Genomic DNA, 21,147 nt, shown 5'->3' with positions numbered 1-21,147 from the left:
TCGTATCTTAGTTCGAACAACCCAACCCAACCACCACCCCACCCTACCCCCGTGTAGACCAGCTCTTAGAGAAGATTAGAGCAGCATCCTTGAAATTACTGAAGACAATACTTTTGGTTCTCTATTTTCTTGTAATCTTTTCAGTAGAGGATCTTGTTGGGTGAGGGAAAGAAATAGCTGTGAGGCTTCTGAACAGCTGAAAAGAAGTGCTCCTTCAAGTCTACCTAGGAAGATTCCAGGGAGAGAGATCAAGCAGGCTTGAATTAATAAACATTCCAAACTGTCCTTGCTTTGTGAAGGAAGGCGGTGGAGAGAGGGGGACAGGGGAAAAAAAAAAGGTTCCCTTCCATGGTGTATTTGAAGGAGGGCAGAAAGTTGTTTCTTTCAGCCATCACACACCAAGACAAAATGGCGTATGTTGTGGTTTGATGCTAGCTTCTGTTCATCTTTCCCATATTCACAGGACTTTTTTCCTGAAAAGGAAAACCCAGAGCATAGTTTCTCAAAAAGGAAAACCCTATAAAAAGGAATTCTTCCACCTCTGGAGGAATCTGAACAGCATAGGAAGAAAAGAAGAAATCCCCTGCCCACAAGCATTCTTCGCCTTATTTTTCATACCTTAAGATGCTGAGGGTTCTGAAGATGAAACTAAAGAAGTTTTTTCCTCCTAAAACTTCGAAGGCTAAATTGTGAAACGATCGGTTACCTATATATTTTTTCGGGAAAGGCATAACAAGATCCAGTGTCTAGAAGCTGACGTGTTTAAAAAACAAAACAAAAAAACATTCAGACTGAAAATAAGATAAGATGCAGATTTTAACAGAGAGGGTAATTAAACATTAAAACAGCATAGTAAGGGATATGGTAAATTCTCCATCTTTTAGTCCTTTAAAGACTGGATATTTTTCTAAATGATATACTCTAGCTCAGCTACAGGTTAGTGGGTTCGATGGAGGAGAAATTCTATATCCCGTTATGCAGAAGGTCAGGCTAGATTATTATAGTGATCTCTTTTGGCCTTAAAATCTATTAAATGAAATAATCCAGAACCATTAAATTCCAAAGTATCCAAGACACACCACCAAGACTGTACAGCCAGTAGGAGATACTTTCTCTTTTCCTCTAAAAAGAAATTCTGCATCTCATTTCATTCGTTCCTTGGAAAATGCCACAAAATGTAAGTGGGAGTTTCTTAATAAAAGACTTTCTAAGCAATCTCAAGAGAACGTGGATCCCTTCAGAAGGAGAATTCCTGCATATGATACTAATGACTAGGAGAGTGAAATCAGCGTTCCATGAGGTCTGCAAGGTGCTGGCTGCAGCCCAAGTGTCTTGTAGCTTCCACCTGCTTTGCATGAATTATTTTTGTCTTGGCTGACAATTTCCAGGAGGAAGTGCCAAAAACAATCCAGGGAATTTAAATCAGTGTTTCAGAGGTTTCTTCAAGAGCAGCAGTTATTTAAGACTTCTTTCTGGATTCATTTCACTTCTGAAGACAGTTGCAATGGGCAGAAGGCACTGTTAGTTAAGATAATGAAAAACAGATTTACAAGTTAAACATCTCGTGTCAGGTTTCTAATATTTTTGGGTAAAGCTTCTCTGGAAGTTTCTTGTCAAAGTTATCAGTAAAGAAATCATTTACCTCTCCAAAGCAACAAGGCAGGGATTACAAATCCTTTCGCAAGAATAAAGGAATTCGTAATACTTGGAGTTCATCCTGTGTTCAGCTGGCTGAGCAGGAAGGAGGTGAATCCATGGAATGGAGTCTGTGCTAGTCAAGAAAGGCAATAGTTGGAACTTTTTACATCCAAACAAAACACTAAAAGCATGCTGTTCTTTTCCAGACATGCTTGCCTTAGGCCTGGTCTACGCTACGTGTTTAAACCGAATTTAGCAGCGTTAAACTGAATTAACCCTGCACCCGTCCACACAGCAAAGCCCTTTATATCGATATAAAGGGCTCTTTAAACCGATTTCTGTACTCCTCGATGAGAGGAGTAGCGCTGAAATCGGTATTGCCATGTCGGATTAAGGTTAGTGTGGCTGCAAATCGACGGTATTGGCCTCCCGGCAGTATCCCACAGTGCACCATTGTGACCGCTCTGGAAAGCAATCTGAACTCAGATGCACTGGCCAGGTTGACAGGAAGAGCCCCACGAACTTTTGAATTTCATTTCCTGTTTGCCCATCGTAGAGCTCTGATCAGAACAGGTGGCGATGCAGTCCCAAATCCAAAATGAGCTCCAGCATGGACCGTATGGGAGATACTGGATCAGATCGCTGTAGGGGGAGACAAATCTGTTCTATCAGAGCTCCGTTACAGAAGACGAAATGCCAAAGCATTTGAAAAAATCTTCAGGCTATGCTAGACAGAGGCCACAGCAAGGACTCAGCACAGTGCTGTGTGACAACTAATGGAAAGCCAAAGAATCAAATGGACGCTCATGGAGGAAGGGAGGGAGGACTTAGGACTCCAGCTATCCCACAGTCCCCGCAGTCTACAAAAAGCATTTGCTTTCTTGGCTGAGCTCCCAATGCCTGAAGGGTCAAAACCATTGTCTGGGGTGGTTCAGGGTATATCTTGTCAATTTACCCCCCCTCCCCCTCCCGAAAGAAAAGGGAAATAAAATCGTTTCTCGGTTTTTTCAATGTCACTGTATGTCTACTGCATGCTCCTGGTAGACGCGGTGCTGCGGCGCTGAACAGCAGCATCCCCTCCCGTTCCTTTCCTGATGGCAGATGGTACAAAATGGCGGAAAACCGTCCTCATCATCCTGTGAGTGCTCCTGGCTGGCCTTGGTGAGGTCGGCCAGGGGCGCCTGGGTAAAAATGGGAATGACTCCTGGTCATTCCCAGCAGATGGTACAAAAGGCTTGGGATCCGTCCTCATCATAGCAGTTGGAGGCTGAGCTCCATCAGCCCCCCCCCCCCCTTTCATGTCTAAAGAAAAGATTCTGTACTGCCTGGACTATCATAGCAGCGGGAGGCTGTGCTCCTCTCCTCCGCCACTCTTTAATGTCCTGCCTGGACTATCATAGCAGCTGGAGGGGCTGCCTCCCCCTCATTTTATCTCGCTAAAAAGTCAGTGTTTCTTATTCCTGCATTCCTTATTACTTCATCACACAAATGGGGGGACACTGCCATGGTAGCCCAGGAGGGTTGGGGAGGAGGGAAGCAATGGGTGGGGTTGTTGCAGGGGCACCCCCTAGAATGACATGCAGCTCCTCATTTCTGTGGATCTCTGGGGCTCTGACACGGAGCGGCTGTGCTCTCTGGTTTTCTAGTACACTTGCCCCATATTCTGGGCAGAACTGACTCTATTTTTAGACAAAACATAAAGAAGAAAATGACCCGGGGAGTCATTCCCATTTTTCTCCATGTGCCCCTGGCCAACCTCAACGAGGCCAGCCAGGAGCACCCATGACAGCAGCAGTCGGTACAAAAGGATTGATAACCATCATCACCAATTTCCAAATGCAAGCTGTGCAGAGTGACTGATAACCATCATCTCATCGCCAATTTACAATGGCAGACGGTGCAATAGGGATGGTAACCGTCTTTGCTACCTTGCAAAGGCAAATTAATGCTGCTGTGTAGCACTGCAGTACCGCCTCTGTCAGCAGCATCCAGTACACATACGGTGACAAAAGGCAAAACAGTCTCCATGGTTGCCATGCTATGGCGTCTGCAGGGCAATCCAAGGGGGGAAAAGCATGAAATGATTGTCTGCCGTTGCTTTCACGGAGGAAGGATTGAGTGACGACATTTACATCTACCTCTGCTTCTTTTCTTCAGTCCTCCAGGAGTGAGACATTTACTTAAAGGTTCCTTTTACCACCCAGAATCTGGGCTCCATTAATCCACTTGAATATTAAGAAGCAGCAATTAAAAAAAATAGTTACTCCAGTCTATGGTTATAAATACATTCCAGCTCTCGAGAAAGAAATCTACAAATTTGGATTTGTTTAATTTGGTTTCAGGTGGTGCTCGCTCATTGTGCTGGGCAGTGTATAAAAATGCAGAAAGAATGATTCCCTGTCCCAAAGAGTTTATATTCTGGCATAACAGATTTTAGGGGAAATTCAGTGCATGATGCAGAGCCAATCATACCAAGGTCAAATTCCAAATTTCCTACTGGATAGCTTGGGCCCAGTTCTCTGTTTCCCTACATTGTGTTTAGTCATCAATATCGGTGTCAAGATGGGGTCAAGTTCTATCAAATCACAATGACAGCGCTTGATGCCACTTTGCTGTATAAATTACAGTAATGTCAAGCTCCTGTCTTTGGGTCTGAAGGCCAACACTCTGTGCCGGCATACTTTGAAAATATCAAATATTTTAGGTGTGGACAAACTAACTAATCTCTCCACCTCAGGCAATTTCTGAGGACAAAAACCGTTAATAAGCCTTAGAAGGCTATACAGAGTAACCCCTCGAACTCTCCACCTGGATTTAAATGCCATAACAAAACTTCGTCTTGGACCTCTTCACCAAAAGTCTTCATCCTCAGCAACGCAGATTTTTAAGCTGTGTGGTGGTTTTCCTACACCCAACATTAATTCCTACGGTTAATGCGCATTTTTCACTGCTCTCAGGAGGAAGTCTTCCCTCCCTCCCTCCTTTTTGTCAAGGCTACGTTCATCCAAAATAATAAGTCTGATATATTTTGGATGTGCAAAGAGCCTCCATAATTTCAAGGTTTTTCAGAAAATCTCCTTTCTTGTCCTGTCAATCCACTGCTGAGAGCAAATCAGGGCATCAGAATCATCTGTTATTGGGTGGCTGAAACTGTGTATCAGGAAAGTGTAACTGATTTTGGAATACTGATACTGTTACTAAATCCTAATCAGAAATTTCTTATGCCACTTATCAAGCCATCTGGTTATTTGTCCATATTATAGACAATAAAACTTGGACATACAGTTTTCTGCAGATTTTAGTCCCTCCCTGCAGTTTTCTTTGCTGTAAGAATCTCAGTAGGGGTAACAGACATGGCTGTATTTGGGGGGCGGCGGGGAATTGTTCTTAACTGATTATCTTTTCTTTGACTAGCCAGGTGCTCTATTCCATCCTCATTAAAGTTATTGTTTTGTTAATCAGTTATGGCCAAATTTCCCCCTCTGCCTAGTTGAAAGATACCTTTCACAGGGTAAGATTGTTAATCTGCAGTCGTGAAGTTAATAAATATGTTGAAATTCTGGAAATACTCTCTGGCAAGGTTTCAAGAAAGGCAAAGCCAAACTGTCCTGGTGATTCAGGTCTAGTTCTGCCTCCGATCTGCACAGCAGAATGAAAAAAACACATTAGGAATAATGAACCTAGTTGTTTGGAGATGAGAAATTATTTGATGACAAAATTCTGTCTTAAAGTATATAGAATAGAGCAGTTTTAATATCTGAGGGAAATTCTTCTCTTTGTATTTTAATTGTGTTTGGGATTTTATTTCTTTTAAAACAGTCTTTAAACCTGAAGAGTTGCGCCAGGCTCTCATGCCTACCCTTGAAGCATTGTACCGGCAGGACCCAGAGTCCCTTCCTTTCAGACAGCCTGTGGATCCTCAGCTCCTAGGGATTCCAGTGAGTTAGCATTAAAAGCCTTCGTGGTATATGTATGTATGCATGTATGATATCTCATAATTCTTATTTTTGTAAATTCATTTAGCCTAATATCTTTGTGCTTGTTCAAGTTGTATTTGGCCATAGGAACATCAGCTGTGTGCCCTTAAAGTTTTCTCTCCTTGAGTTCCAATTAAGATTTAAGAATGAATGTCTGAATTTCCATGGGAACCAGAATGTACGAGTTGCTCTTCTTCGAGTAGTTACCTTATGGGTGCTCTGCTTTAGGTGCACATGGGCTTCTCAAGCCCCTTGATTGGAGACTCTCCATTAGCAGTGTCTGTTTGGCCCCCACCTGCTCTCTATATAACCTCGGGCCACCTATCAAGGATATATAGGGCTACACAGATGAAGCATCCTCAGTTCCTTCTTCACTGTCTTGACCTGAGATGGAGCTCTAGCATGTCTATCTCGTCCATTCTTCAGCGCGTTCTACATTTGTTCTTTTAGTAAGTTCAGTGTTTCTGGTCAGTGTTATTTGCTTTAGTATAGAATTGGTTAGATGATGATAAGAGGATTTACTTTTTCCTCTCCCTTTTTCAAACACTACCTCTCTTGTCCTGAGGCTGTCCCAGTCAGCAACCTTCACTCTTAGTGCATCTGCTACTTGAGAGAGTTCTGTATCTAGCAAAAGTGTAACTTTTGCTTAGCTCTCAAATCTAGAGTATGGAAGAATTGAGAGACCAAACTGAGACTTCTAGTGATGGAGCATTTCCTCCCTTCCACCTGCTATCAAGTCATGTCAGGAGACACATTCCCCCCTCCCCTGATACGTCTGTTTCCAGTCAGATCCAGTGCCCCTCCAACCTCAGCCCAGGTCTCCCCTAAGAAGGGGAAGACTCTGGAGGACTCAGATAAAGCTCCAAAGAAGAGACGTTCAGTCTCCCACCCCAAGGAGCCAGCTCCCAAAGGCCCCAATTGCATGCTAAGTCTGTGGTGCTGGAGGCCTTGACCTCTTGGCTTGGTACTGCGGAGGCAAAAGGCTCTTCCTCCAATACTGGTGGGGTGGGAGATCCTAGAGCATTTTGGCGAAGCATGGCTCTGGCAAGCCCCCAGTACCATCTGTGAAGGACAGGGAGGTGAAGTCTAGGATGCACACTCCTTTAGAATGGCATTGTCTGTCAGACTTACCATTTCATCAGTACTAGACTAATGAAAGCACCAAACACTTTCAGCCTCAGCACCAACATATTCCAAATTGACAGTACCATCAACCTCAGCTACTGCACAGTATCGATCCATTCAGTACCACAAACATTTACTCCGAGGACTTATCTCTTTTAGATAAGCCAGAGTCTCCGCTACTTCTGTGTGCCAAACAACTTGGTACCAAGATCCCGGTCTCCAGATTAACATTGTTTCCCAGTACCACAGGACTCTCCACCATTGAAGGAGATTGAGGGGAATGAAGGAAACATTGTCCGTCTCCCCTATCAGCGTAGTATTCCACTCAGCATCCATACAGGAACTTTTATCCTCATCCATGACAGGGGAGGTGGGATTAGTCCTGGGCACCATCTACTCTCCGGTATGGGGCCCCCCAGTTACTGTACTGGGATCCTTGAGTTGTGTCAGCAGCAATTTGCCAGACCTCTGGCTCTGTTGCACTGGGGGCCGGGGGTAGGGTTATACAGTTCTTTCTACTAAACCCCAAGCATGAGGAGATATTTAAAGAACAGGAGACTAGGGCTGATAAGGAGGGTGCCCATAAACTCTATTTTATCTTCCTATCTGGCTGAGGCAGTCATGTCTCCACCACCACTAATAGCCAACAATTTTAAACAATTCAGGGACCTTGTGAAGAGGGTGGCTGACACCCTTCAGATATCTCTTGAGGTCAAAGATTCGCAACACAAGCTGCTGGACATTTTGCATTTGGTAACACTCACCGAAGTAGCACTATCCATTAATTAAGCGCTCCTGGGATCCAACAAAGACTGACACACACCCTCTTGCCACTGTCCCAACAGTTTTGTAATTTGGTGGGTAAGAAATATTATGTTGCCCCTAGAGACCCAGAATTTGTTTTTGGAGCCTGATGGTGAATGCTGTAAATAAGTGGGCAAACAGCATTACTCGAGATCTACCCACTATAAAAAAAAAAAAAAAAGGCCAGAAGAAATTAGACTTTTTTGATTGACATATATTTCTTTGAGATGGGGCAACTAGAACTCCATACGCTGTTCAAGGTATGGGCATACCATGGATTTCTATTGTGGCATTATGATATTTTCTGTTGTCTTATTCTTTTCCTAATGGTTCTTAACATTGTTAGCTATTTTGACTGCTACTGCATATTGAGTGGATGTTTTCAGAGAACTATCCACAAAGACTCCAAGATCTTTCTTGAGGGGTAACAGCTAATTTAGACCCCATCATTTTGTATGTATAGTTGAGATTAAGTGGAGAATCCATAGGAAGAATGCTTGAAGAAGAATGTGTTGGTTACCCTGTGGAGTAACTGTGGTTCTTTAAGGTGTGTCCCCCTATGGGTGCTCTGCTGCCCACCCTCCATCCCCTCTGCTTGGAACTGTTCTTTGTTGAACATTTGGATAGAGGATGGTTTGCCTATGCAAACCTATGTACTCTGTGTGCGGCACATGATTGTGTAGCGTGCATGTGCTGGTTAGACAGACACTGCTAAATCTCTGATCAATGGATCAGGAGGTGCATGCGCACCTGAAGCAGAGCACCCATCACACATCTCAAAGAACTGTAGTTCTGCACAGGGTGAGTAACCTAACCTTTCCTTTCCTTAAACAAAATTATCCCATGTATAGTATCTGTTTTAAACACTGATTATTTTTTCTTCTGAAGACCTTCAGTCATCATTTGGATCTAGGAAAATGAAAGTTACAGCAGAGTAATTTGAGGAATGTATTCAGGTTTTATAGTACAATAAGATTTTTGGTGTTTTATAGTCACCGAATAAGACTGTAACATAAAATCGTGTCTCAAAAGCTGCATTTTTGCATCCCTCCAATACTGTAGAGTGAGACCACATCTAACCTAAAAAGTTAGGTTGACACAACTATGCCACTTGGTGATGTGAAAAATCCAGATGCTGAGCGACATAGTTAAGCTGACCTAACCTCTATTGTAGACCGTGCTAGATAGACAGAAAAATTCTTCTGTTGACCTAGCTACTGCCTCTCGAGTAAGTGGATTAACTGCAACAATGGGAGAGCCATCTTGTTGCTCTAGAGTGTCTACAATGAAGTGTTACACCAGTGCAGTTGTGCTCCTGTAGTAGGTAAAGTGTAAACATAGCATAAGTAGATGATGGCCTCATCGGATGACCATCTGGAATGTAGCCCAGTTGTGACAAGGCTAATGATGATTTTTAATAACATACTTTCTCCGCACCCTCTGATAACTCTACACACTTTGCAGAGTGCCTTACAACAAAATAAGAACTAATGCAGTATAATAAAAGATCAGCTTCTTCTTAAAGTACAACCACACAGAAACAAGTGAAGGGGGGTAATAAGTATAGGGTCAATAGTGATCATTCAACAAACACCTTTGAATGTGGGTGAATGAAGCTTCAAAATGTTCTTTTTTTTTTTTGTTTAAGTGATCATCTGCTGCCTTAGGTTCTGTGGTAGAAACTAAACAGCATGTTGAGTGCGTGCAGGTTCCCATCAGTTCAAGACTAGAAGAATAACTTTCAAATATAGCTAGGTCAAGCACCCATCACAGAACTTGACTTGTGAATTTGTCCATAGTGTAGTTTGAGCTTTTTATGACAGTGAAACTTGATGACTTAGTGATCTTTGGATCTTGGTTTTTATATTTTTGTTTTTAAATCTCTTGTTTCCCAAAATTCAAAGTTCCTTTGAGATCTATTAAAAGTTTGAACAACTTTAACAAAACAAGCACAGCAGTTTTCTCAAACTTGACCTCTTTTGAACTCTTAAAGCATCCTTTAAGTTGGCCTATGGATTCCAATTTTAAAGACTCAAGTGAAGACATTTGAAAAGAGCAATAGAATTGTGTTAGATCATGGATAAAAATTTTAAAAGCACCTCAGTAACTTAGGAGCCAAGTCCAGTTGTCTTACAGTGAAACTTTGGATGCTAAGTAATTTGGACAATTTTAAAATTTTAACCGTTGTCCATTATGATGGGTTCAGTTCATCTCTGTGTAGGGGGTCATTCTGTTCAAGGCCCAAACCCCGTTTAAACTCCAGGGAAGCCTCAAAATAAACTATTTTGCACATTCGTGGAGACATTTAATCCTTTTGGATGTGTTCAAAATAGTAGGAATTAGAAGTGCATCTTAAAAATAATGGATGATATTTCTTGTATTTTGAAGGACTACTTTGACATTGTGAAGAATCCTATGGACCTTTCCACCATTAAACGTAAATTGGATACTGGGCAATACCAAGAGCCGTGGCAGTATGTGGATGACGTTTGGCTAATGTTTAATAATGCCTGGCTTTACAATCGCAAGACTTCCAGGGTCTATAAGTTTTGCACTAAACTTGCAGAGGTCTTTGAACAAGAGATTGACCCTGTCATGCAGTCACTTGGATACTGTTGTGGACGCAAGGTATGTTTTTCAAGTTTATTATTGCTGAAAAACTAAGTAGTTTGATGAAGGTTAAAAAAAAAACTCGTTAGATACTTATTTTGAATAAAATTAAACTACTAGTTGGAATGGCTAGTAAAAATTAGACTACTATGTCAACATAGTAAGAAAGTGGTAAATATCTAAAGGATTCTAGCCAAATTTCTATCACTGGTGGTGATATCATTTTCAGTATGAAGTGTTGAAATATTTTGCTATTATACACAATCCCATATATTTTGCACCTTCTTCTGCAGATACAGGATTATATCCTAAGATGGAGTAAGCCATTTTTTGCTCCATTGAAATCAAGGGAGCTGAGCTGTTTTATTCCAGCTAAGGATCTATCCCCATCAATCCATATCCATTTGAATCTAATAAACACGTCTCAGTATATTACAATATACTTTTATAGCATGTTCACTACATTGCATATTCACAGTGTAAAATCACATTTTAAAGTTTTTTCGCTTTTGTTTTGCAGTATGAGTTTTCTCCGCAGACCTTGTGCTGCTATGGGAAGCAGCTGTGTACTATTCCCCGTGATGCTGCCTATTACAGTTACCAGAATAGGTACGACCAAAATTCCTGCATTAGCTGAGGAAACGAGATCCAATGAGTGACAAAACAAGTTTGTCTTTTTGTAGCCTAGCATATACTAAGCAGAATGATGATTAACGTCTCATTTCCTTTTTCTCTACTAAATCAGCAGAAAATAAGCCTATTGATTGTCCTTCTGTGTGCGGCCCTCTTGCAGATAAACCCTTTGGTTTTTTACATTGCAACTTATGGTACATGGTATTTGTGTTTGTCAGTGTATAGATTCTACACGGCACCACTTAACTGAAGTTGTTTGTATTTTTTCATGAAATTTGAAGCATGACAGGGAGAGGGGAAAAAAGGCAATTTAGGAGGACATATCTTTTTCCTTGAGAGAGTTCTGAATAAAAATGTGCAGACGTGTCTTCAAATCACTGTCAGAGAGATATATCAACTTAAAGGTTTATGTTGGAAAGAAAATGACTCTATGGATCACTCCAATTAATTTGTATCTGGGTATTTTTAATATGTTGGTGCACAAAATTAGAACCTGGAGAACTTGTTAGTAAAATGAAACTTCTTAATTCAACTCAGTTTCATGAAGAACTCTTCGTAATCTAAACAAAATTGAGGCTGTTCTATTGAATATTCATAGTAACTATGCAAATATAATGTTTTCTTTGAGCTTTCATGATAAGTTTGACTTCCGTAATAATACCCAGGGTGTCACGAGGAGCTGGAAGTCAAAATAAAGTTACTATTTAAAATACAGTCCTCTGGTTAATATAGGGGAGAATATATGATTCCATCCATGTTGGTGTTCTGTTTTATTAAACAGTGTTTGGAATTAATTTAAACATCAAAGTGACACAGCTCTATTATTTTTGATATTTTTCTCTCCCCCCACTCTTAGAAAATGCATTTACAGCAATTAAGTGCAGCTTCTATTTAGTGTAGTTTAATTCATCAGTGCTGCAGTGAGTAACTTCTGTTAAAAGAAGAAAGTAAAGTTAGCTTTTAGCTTCTTTTTAAAAAGGCTACTAAATATAAATTAGCTGTGGCTCTAAAAAACTGTAGGAGGAGACATTTTTCAGGTTATAATGTGAAACTTTTTCTTGCCAGAGATTTGACAAAGCCTGAGCCATGCCATCTTGGAGGTGTACTGCAGACTGCCTTTTAACTTAAGTTATGAAGTAAACATTGACAGTTACCACTTTTAAATTGGATCTCTCAGTTAGACCCTTCTCTGCACTAAGAAAATCATTTTGGCACTTTACAAAACTGTAGCATCCAACACAGATGAAGCAGTTCAGTCTTACAGACTAGATGGGACAAAACCACATTTTATCTTTATTCCTAAATTGCGCTACTGTCTCCTATTCTGCAGGGCTGTAGCATAATTAGGAATACACTCAAAACACCAGACCATATTTAACTGTCTGGCATTTTCATGTAGTAACCTGGTTCTGCAATACATTTGATTTTTCATTGTGTAGACATGTGACTCTTAGGGAGGAATGGATAATGTGGCACCTTTTTATGGGGCATTTTACCTTCCATGATGGACACATTATAAATATGTGCAGTAGTAATGTTTCACTAGTTTATTACTAAATACTTTGACTTTTTTTAACAAAAATGGATTGTCTGAAACACTTAAAAAAGATAAGGGATAAAATAGTTCTTTGTTTGAGATGTCATGGATTTATGATGGTGATGGAGCTGTTCACAAATGCTTTAATTTAGTAAAACAGGGAAGTAGCTTCTTAGATTATGGATTGGGCCTTACTGATCCTATGATCAGTCATTATTAATGTGTAGCAACTTTACCTGAAGACTTGCCTTGTAGATAGGTCGTGTGGATTTGTTTCGTCTGGCTTTATTTCAAAATTTTAAAAACATATAAAAGTACTGTAAGGCATGCAGCTCAACAGGTGGTGTTTTGCACTGACACACACTGATGTAAAAAGTGTGGTTTTTTTCCCACAACTGTTGAGAGGGAATAACTTATTTGTAAATACAAGATCTTGGGATAAGAATTTCAAACTGATCAGACATTTCCTTCTGATTCAACATCCAGCTATTTGAATGTCCTTTGTAAATAATGCTTTTTTTCAAGAGGTGATAGATCACTAGAATTGTTCTTTTAAATGCAAATTCAGTTGTTAGCATGCCAGATATATGGGATTGATAGAGCATGAATATATAATACTTTCATTGGGTGGGGGGGGGAGATTTTATTTGTTGACTAAGAAGTATAGTGCAGTCTCATTTCACTAGTAATTAAACAGATGGAGAGACAGTCTTTCCTCCAAAGACAAATAGACAAAAAAGACAAAGTGGGAGGGGAAACAGACACAGGAAGGGAATGTGACTTGTCTAGAGTCGCACAGCAGGTCAGGGTATGTCTACACTGCAAATAAAAACCTGAGGCTGGTCTGTGCCCACTGACTTGGGTTCCCAGAGTTCAGGCTGCAGCCTGAGCTCTGGGACCCTCCCACTTTACAGAGTCCTGGAGTCTGGAAGCCTACACTGCAGTTATTGTCCCTTAACCTGAGCCCCCAAGCCCTAGTCAGTTGGCACAGGCCAGCTGCAGGTGTCTAATTGTTGTGTAAACATACCTTCAGTGACAGAGCACGGTGTGGAACCTAGATCTGCAGAGTCCCAGTCCACTGGGGACTGTGTTCTGCTTGAATGAACAGCAGTTCAGTTAGTTGCTTTTCCTAACAGAATACAATTATGTACCAAGTCATTGAAAAACTATACTCTGCTGTGCTTATTCACAGTAACGGTTCCTTGTATAATTCCCTTACCAAAATCCTAGCTTTTCCCTAACCAAATAGTAAATTAGCATGAAACAAATTGTATGTTTCTAGCAAATCAGCATTAGGCTAAATATCCTTGTTTTTCAAATTGTGTAGTAGACATCATTACTGGGGCTTGTATTACTGTGTTATCTGAAGCCAGCATATCACAGATTAACTAAATCCTGACAAAGAATGCTTGGGCATTGTGAAACTCAGGCATTTCAGTTAAATAATGGCTAAAAAGTAATAAATCAATAGGAGAATTTGGTTTTCATCTAGTTAGTTCAAACCTGAGTTTTAAACTAAAGGAAATAGATTAATTGTTCTGGAAAATGTTTAATATTTGAGTACAAATTTGAAACTGTTGATATTATATATACAATCAATTCCAATGTGCAATTATTTACTTAAGGTATATATAAAGGAAAATTACCGAATTTCAGTCTGGAACTTTGAACCATTAGAGATGTATATAGAAAGATGTTTGAACCTTTCCTTGATTTGAGCCATTGAAATATAGCGCTGACTTTAATAAGAGGGATTCACAATTATCTAAACAGTCTGCATTTGAAAAGCTTTTCATTTTCAGTATGTTACAAGAACCACATTGCTTGTTTTTGTATGACTGGAGTAACCACAGTACTGTGTTCTTGCTGTAGATTTTAATCTTAGAATATTGACTGCATGCATGCAAAATTGTTATAGAAAACTCTGAAAGCTACAGGCAAGTCTCATTTCTTCTATGCAATTCCATATTCATAATAATGTGTCTATAAATAGAGTATCTGGGCAATCTGATTGTATAGCCCTTCAGAGTCTTTAGGTATCATTGTATTTCAGTTTTTTGTTTTCTCATTTTACTTATTTCATGGGACTCAATCCCTGTGAGTAGTTAACTCTACAGCTCTGATCCTGATCCAGCAAAACACTGCAGAATGTGCTTATCTTCATGCAAATGCATAAGTGCTTTGCTAGATTGGGGGTAGGAGTGCTCAGCATCTTGCAGCATAGAATCTAATGGTCACAGTATGAATAATGGAATGACTAGCCTGAGAGACTAATTGGATCAGTAAAATATGTAAATTTGTGTATTACTGCCTTCACTATTTGATTTAAGTAACAAGCAGTCTAGGGTTCCATCGTGGTTACCTATTGCTCAGTCTCATAAGTGTATCAGAATTAACAATTTCCAAAACTATCTGAATGCAAAAAAATTCAGTGGAGCCATGACAATTGATTTTTCTAGTTATAGCAGTACCTGTTTGGCCTGGGTGTTCAATTTGACTTGAAAATGAGCAGTCTTACTATAAAAATAAGAAGGGAGTTTGCTGTATCTGAGAAAATATTAGTATGTACACTCTCATACCCCAGTATTTATTATGTCCCAAGTGTCAGAAATAGGCAGAATTCACAAACAGAGTTCGTAGAAGTAGAGTATGTGTAATTAGTACTCTCTGCCAAAATGCTCTTCTGCTTAATTTAAAAATGTCTTTTGTTGCCTTTGGATTGTAGGGGATTAAGATAGACAAGTTAGGTCTTCTGCCCCGTCTGCATCATTCTGACAGCTCCAAAGTCCCTCCTTCATTTAGAAAAAAGGTGTATTTTTAACTTATGTTAAAATAATTCATATTAACTGATACACAGAAAATCCTACTGAAGGCAAGACAGTTGCTGTTTTAACCCATGTTAGCTGGTTGAGGTAAACTCTGGGAGAAAGTGTAGGCTCCAAGATTTGGGACCTTCAAATGGCTCCTTTGCAGCTCCATTCCTCAGCTGTATACAGTGCTTATTGGGCACCACTGAGGAGTTAAATTCAATTTGTTTGAATTTGGGTTGTTTCATAAATGCTTTAAAATGTACATCTTACTAGTAGCATAATGGTTAGTGCCAGTCACAAGAAGAAAGTTCCGTTCAGTACATTTCAGTAAGAGCCTGCAAATGACTTTGTTGTCTCCATGAAAATAAGCATTAGAAAGCTGTCGCCTGGATTGCAGTAGTGGGGGAAGGGAGGTATTTGAATGAATGCAGGGGCAAGCAACCCTATTTATTTCCATCCCATACATTGTTGGTTCAGTGTGGCATTCTGAGTCCTATTCTGATGCCTTTATGCTCATCGCTCTTACCTATAGATCTGGTGTTGAGTATTAAAATTGCATTTTACTGTGCTGCCATTGCTGCTTATACTCTCTTCTCACTCTTAAACCTTCATACAGCTTTTTTTATTTTGATGATCCTGTGTGGCTAGTTTTACTTTTTACGGTCGTGGCCTATGTTTGTTAACTTTGTTCATGTTTTAAGTCATACCCTTTCCAAACATTTAGGTTTTTTTCTTTTGTATTCTTTACAATTCTGACAACTTTGGTTCCAGTTCATCTGATACAAAAAAAAATCTGTGTAACTAGATTTTTTTTTTTCAAATGCAGATTGTATCTTTAAGTAGATCTCTGATTTACTCAACTTGGTTTACTAAATCACAGCAGTGTTTTTGCCGAGGTATCATGGATTGGCTGACAAGTTGGTCTAGTGACCCAAAATTGTAACCTGCTTCACATTCAATTTGCAAAGCTTCATTGCAGATCTTTAATGTACTACTTAAATATATTGTATGTATGTGCAATATATAAAAAGTTGTTCACATATATACATATATTACTTATATTTATATATAAATGGCTGGAAACTCTGACCCATAAGTGCATTTCTGTTAAATGTTTGTCTAGAGTATGGATTTGGTTTCATTTGTATTAAAATACAGTTAGCTGAGCAGTTGGTCACATTTCATTTTATAAACCAAATAACTTTTGAATCTGTAATATTTTTATAGTTTTTTCAACATTAGGATTATTTCTGCCTTTGCAGTTTTACTAATACACCACAATGCTTTTGGCAAATCTTCCCCTTTTTGTTACTCTGTGAAAATATTTTTCAGGCTTTTTGACGGGGTGTTCTTTTTCGAGGAAACTCAGTAATTCTTACGCCTGAAATTATACAGCATTTTCTCTAGCTAATGAAAATCAAATCCAAATTCTTAAATTTGAAGGATATACAAATGTAGCACTTAACAGCTACTTATAAATCATTCCAAAATTTTGAATTTGATTGACAACCTATTATTTGTTAGTACTGATGGCCTGTAATGTATAAAATGAGACCGAATGCTAATCTGTGCTTTGCCTTGGCTTTCTGCTCTGTGTTGTCTTGGTGTTTGCATCTTACCTCTTATGTCTGTGCTGTTTGTTCCCTTCCCTGTTCTCTAATCCTGCCCTTCCCTTCCTTCTGTTCCTTTTCATTGTCCACACTGACCCATCAATCAACCAACAACGCCCCCCCTTTCGTCGTGGTGATCTGCCCTGCTCTGATTGATGGCTCCGTTGCTTGGGTGGCTGTGTAATATGATGGACCAGTTCACCCAAATATGGCCTTCTTGCTGACAGGTATCACTTCTGTGAGAAGTGTTTCACTGAAATCCAGGGGGAGAATGTTACCCTGGGTGATGACCCTTCACAGCCTCAAACGTAAGTAATCATCATTCTTCTTAATGTTACATTTAAAATAATGGAAAAGAATTTTCAGTCATGATTTGGTTGTCTAAAATTGACCATTTACTGCTTTTAGGGTATACTAAGGGAAGGTGCATAGTTTCTTACTAGGAGAAGGTTTATATGGCTACAGATGATTTACTGTTGTTATAGTGTCAGACGATTATCAGTATTCCCTCTGTCTTCATTTCTTCTATTTGCCACACTCCTTGATAGCTGCCCACGTGCTAATGATTTCAGAGACTGCAGACACTAAAAAGTATAAAGAAAAAGCAAGTTTTAATGATTTATTAATCATTTGCATCTGCTGGTGAAACAGGGCAATACTGCTGGAAAGCCTGATCTGTTACGTTCTTGAAGCACTCATTTCATGAATGAATGCTAGAGCTTGTTTTCAGCTTGCCAGACTGGCTTGAAGTGAGGTGCAACAAGGCTTACAGTCAAGACCAGCTATTTTTGGAGAGAGCTTCTTTACTTACTGCAATTTTTGTAGGTTTTTTTGCATCTTGTATTGGATCTTACATTGTGTATATTTGCATAGTAATCGTAGTGCTTTTAGCTTAATACACAATTAACTAATTATGCTAACTGTGAAAAAATACATGCTAATATAAAAATGAGTGGAATTGCGTCGTCTAAACAAAATGTAAATTCCCCTGGTGTGCTTTCTTCTTCATACTTGAGATTTCAATCATTTGTTGCAATTCAAATAATCATAATAAGGTCTTAGCTTCATTTGATGTAATGCTGGCAATAGGAAAATTTCATGTTAACTCTTTCTCTTTAGAACAATCTCTAAAGATCAGTTTGAAAAGAAGAAAAATGATACACTAGATCCAGAGCCGTAAGTATTATGTCTTTTTTCTATTTAAAAAAATTAACCCGACTTTCTGACCGTCACTGTGTAGTTATTACAGCTTCCTTCTGTGGCCAGCATTTCAGAAACAGGAAATTATATAGCCAGAGCAATCTTCTTCCCCATCTCCACCCAAATAGGTAGCAGAATCTCTGTGTATAGAATTCTTAGCCCTTTGTATGGCAACTTTTAAACATATAATATTTGGGGGAAAGTGTGCCTTTAATATCTTGCACTTCTATAGAACTTTTCATTAAAATGGGGTCGCAACCCACTTTGGGGTCCCAACCCACAGTTTGAGAACCACTGAACTAGGTATTAGGATGAAAGTTACTCAAGTTTACTTTACTCAACCTGTGTTTGCAACAGTTAGTTGAAAACTAAAATAGATGGAGGTCATAGAATACCTGTGTGCAAGCAGAATTACCTACTGCAGTCAATAGGAAATTCATCTTAAATATGGATGACTGGTAGGACCCAGGGAAAGCATCTACAAAGTAAGAGTTTAGAGAGAGGACCATTCTCCTTCTCTTTTGGGCCCACAAAATTTTGACAATTCCTTTTTAACTTACGTGTATTATACACATTTTTAGGTCTTAAATATAATGGCAGAATATTTAGTTGGAGTTGGTCCTGCTTTGTGGACTAGATGACCTTCTGAGGTCCCTTCAATCCCTGATATTCTATGAATATATCCAGTTTCATTTTGGTGTGCTAATATTTGTCATTGGTCTATAAATTTGGCTTAAGGAGGTTACTGGCAAAATAAATATATTTATTTGATATTCAGCCACACAATCTTGTTTTATTGTTGAAAAGTAGCCTTCTGGAAGATTACCTGCCTAACGAGCTTTAACCTAGTTTTTGTAGTTTCATACTCTTTACCTCTAGGGAAATTAAAGTGGCTTTTTTTTCATTTTCTTCCAAGCTTTGTTGATTGCAAAGAATGTGGTCGGAAGATGCATCAGATTTGTGTGCTACATTATGATATTATTTGGCCTTCAGGGTAAGTAGCCTTAGATGGGTTTTAGCCTTTCTTCTGCAATTATAATGAAACTCTTAACTGTGTAGATCCTGTTGAGCTGTTGATTTACACAAAATAATCCTCTTTCAGGGACCACATATAAGGAGAGAAACCACCTGTAAATGAATTTGTAATTTGGTTGTTAGTAGCTCCTTTGCATATTCAAACTAAAATATGTAGAGAGAAACTTGTCCACAAACATTGTTTTCTCTTTATGGATTACTTACTGTTTGTAAAAGTTGGATAATGGTAGGTGATAAATATTAAAAGAAATATAAAATGAATGTGCAATATCAGTTACTCATTTGGTGGAATGAGTAAACCAACTCTAAAGCATCTAACGTTTTCTGAACTTGATATACTTAAATTGTTCCTAATCCATATTAAATGATGAGACGGTAGTTAGGGATGCAAGTCATTTTTTTCTAACTACTACAACGAAGAGTAAAAGTGTTTAATGATGGATTAAGCTACCTGGGGCTGTTTATACTTAAATTATCAGCAAAAATTTGTTCTTTTACAGCTTTGTCTGCGACAATTGTCTGAAGAAAACTGGTAGAACACGTAAAGAGAACAAATTCAGTGCTAAGAGTAAGTTTGTGTGATTTTTTATTATTCATATATTTTAGAATTTCTTCAACTTTTATCTTGCCTATGCTCCCACCCCAGTACCTTTCTTTACAAATCCCTAGTATATGTTAGGATTGCAGAGATCATCTCCCCCACCACTGGTGCAGCTTCACTAATGCTAGCGATATTAGGAATACTAGTGCAATAGTGTCTGCCATTATTTTACTCAGTGTCATGTAGACCTGCTCTACACAGGTCTCGATCATTAACACCTATGCCCTGGAGTTGCACCATGGATAGTGCATTGATGAGAGATTTCTCAAAGGCTAGTGTATGCAGAACTCAACGAACAGCACAGAATTCACTGTTAAGTGGAAGTGATTATATTGAATGGTGCTGAGAGCTGAACTTCTGATTTTGAGCAGGTTTTTTTATGGGGGGCAGTTCTTTCAAAAAATATAAATATAGTATTTCCGATGTATAAAATAAAGCAGAAACACAAAACTAAACACATAGATGACTGATTAAACTTAGACTAATTTCCATGTAACCTTAAAACAGAAATAAATGTCATTTGACATTTCTGTGCTCAGCAATCAACAAGAATTAAAATATATAAGTTGTGCAGACTCATACTGTTATAGTCCATGCACTTCTGGTATAATACAGGAATGTACATGATCAGTTGTTTTCTTTTACAGCTCTCTGTTTTTTGAATTAGTATAAAGTAATAGAAATTCTCAGTCTGAATAGACATCATATTTAGTTGTCACGTTTTTATGTCTAGAGTTTTTCTAAAATTCTAGTTTCGCATTTTTGTCATATTGTAGCTGAAATATTAATTAAAAAACAAAAGCTTTTAGGCACTTAAGGCAAAATGTTTTTCAGTCTGCTGTGCTAATCTTTATTGCAGATTGTGTACACATTAACTCCACAGAACACCAAGTGATATCAACAAAAGTTCCAAGTACAGTACGAGTGCTGAATATACAATAAGGACTAGCACTGCAGAATATGGCATTCATAGTGTAGAGTGAAATAACTAATTAAACGTTAAAAACCTAGGAAATTCAGAGTTAATTTAAACAAATGCAAACATTAGAAAGTATGGAAGGGCGTGCAGACAAACTTAACTTATTCCACTGTGATGATGCCAGCCTCCAAACTTTCTTCCTTTTTCTTTTCATATGAGGCCATTATTTGGAACACTGTAGTTTTATAATTAAGGGTTTGCAGAGTAGGCATACATTCCACATTGTATAAAGTGGTATTTTTGGATCTAGGACACTTTTGAAGAAGTTCAAGAAATTCACAGACTGAAGTGAACATCTCTTTAGTTTGTAAAAGCCAGAGTGCTGATCCAGTGATCACAACTCACTGTACTCCCGTCTTCCCTTTGTTACCTTTGTTCGTAAAGGCAGTCCATGCACAGACTTTTGTATACAAGTTGTAACTGTTCTTTGTCAACACGCTCATTTTTTCACTTTTTTCATGCATGTGCCATACATTCATGAGCTAGTCTTGGGAGATGTGTGTAAGTAATGCAATAATTCTTCTTTACTGATATTTCATTAATTGGTGGCATATGGAGTTTTAGGGTGGGATTTTCAAAATTTTCATT

The 21,147-nt window shown here is 38.9% G+C and overlaps 1 protein-coding gene across 6 annotated transcripts in view; it reads left to right on the top strand.

The window, feature by feature from the left end:
* Nucleotides 1-21,147, top strand: part of CREBBP (CREB binding protein) — a 195,676-nt gene that overhangs the window by 148,215 nt on the left and 26,314 nt on the right. For all 6 annotated transcript variants that reach the window (XM_050968023.1, XM_050968022.1, XM_050968021.1 and 3 more), the window contains 7 exons: nucleotides 5,458-5,576; nucleotides 9,933-10,172; nucleotides 10,675-10,763; nucleotides 16,972-17,052; nucleotides 17,864-17,920; nucleotides 18,861-18,938; nucleotides 19,480-19,547. In XM_050968023.1, coding sequence (XP_050823980.1) covers nucleotides 5,458-5,576; nucleotides 9,933-10,172; nucleotides 10,675-10,763; nucleotides 16,972-17,052; nucleotides 17,864-17,920; nucleotides 18,861-18,938; nucleotides 19,480-19,547 — 732 coding nt within the window. The remainder of the gene's footprint in view (nucleotides 1-5,457; nucleotides 5,577-9,932; nucleotides 10,173-10,674; nucleotides 10,764-16,971; nucleotides 17,053-17,863; nucleotides 17,921-18,860; nucleotides 18,939-19,479; nucleotides 19,548-21,147) is intronic.

The sequence above is a fragment of the Gopherus flavomarginatus genome, chromosome 9 (assembly GCF_025201925.1).
Source record: "Gopherus flavomarginatus isolate rGopFla2 chromosome 9, rGopFla2.mat.asm, whole genome shotgun sequence".
NCBI classification, from domain to species: Eukaryota; Metazoa; Chordata; order Testudines; family Testudinidae; genus Gopherus; species Gopherus flavomarginatus.
The sequence above is the reverse complement of the archived record's forward strand: the minus strand, read 5'-3'. Positions and strand labels throughout refer to the sequence as shown.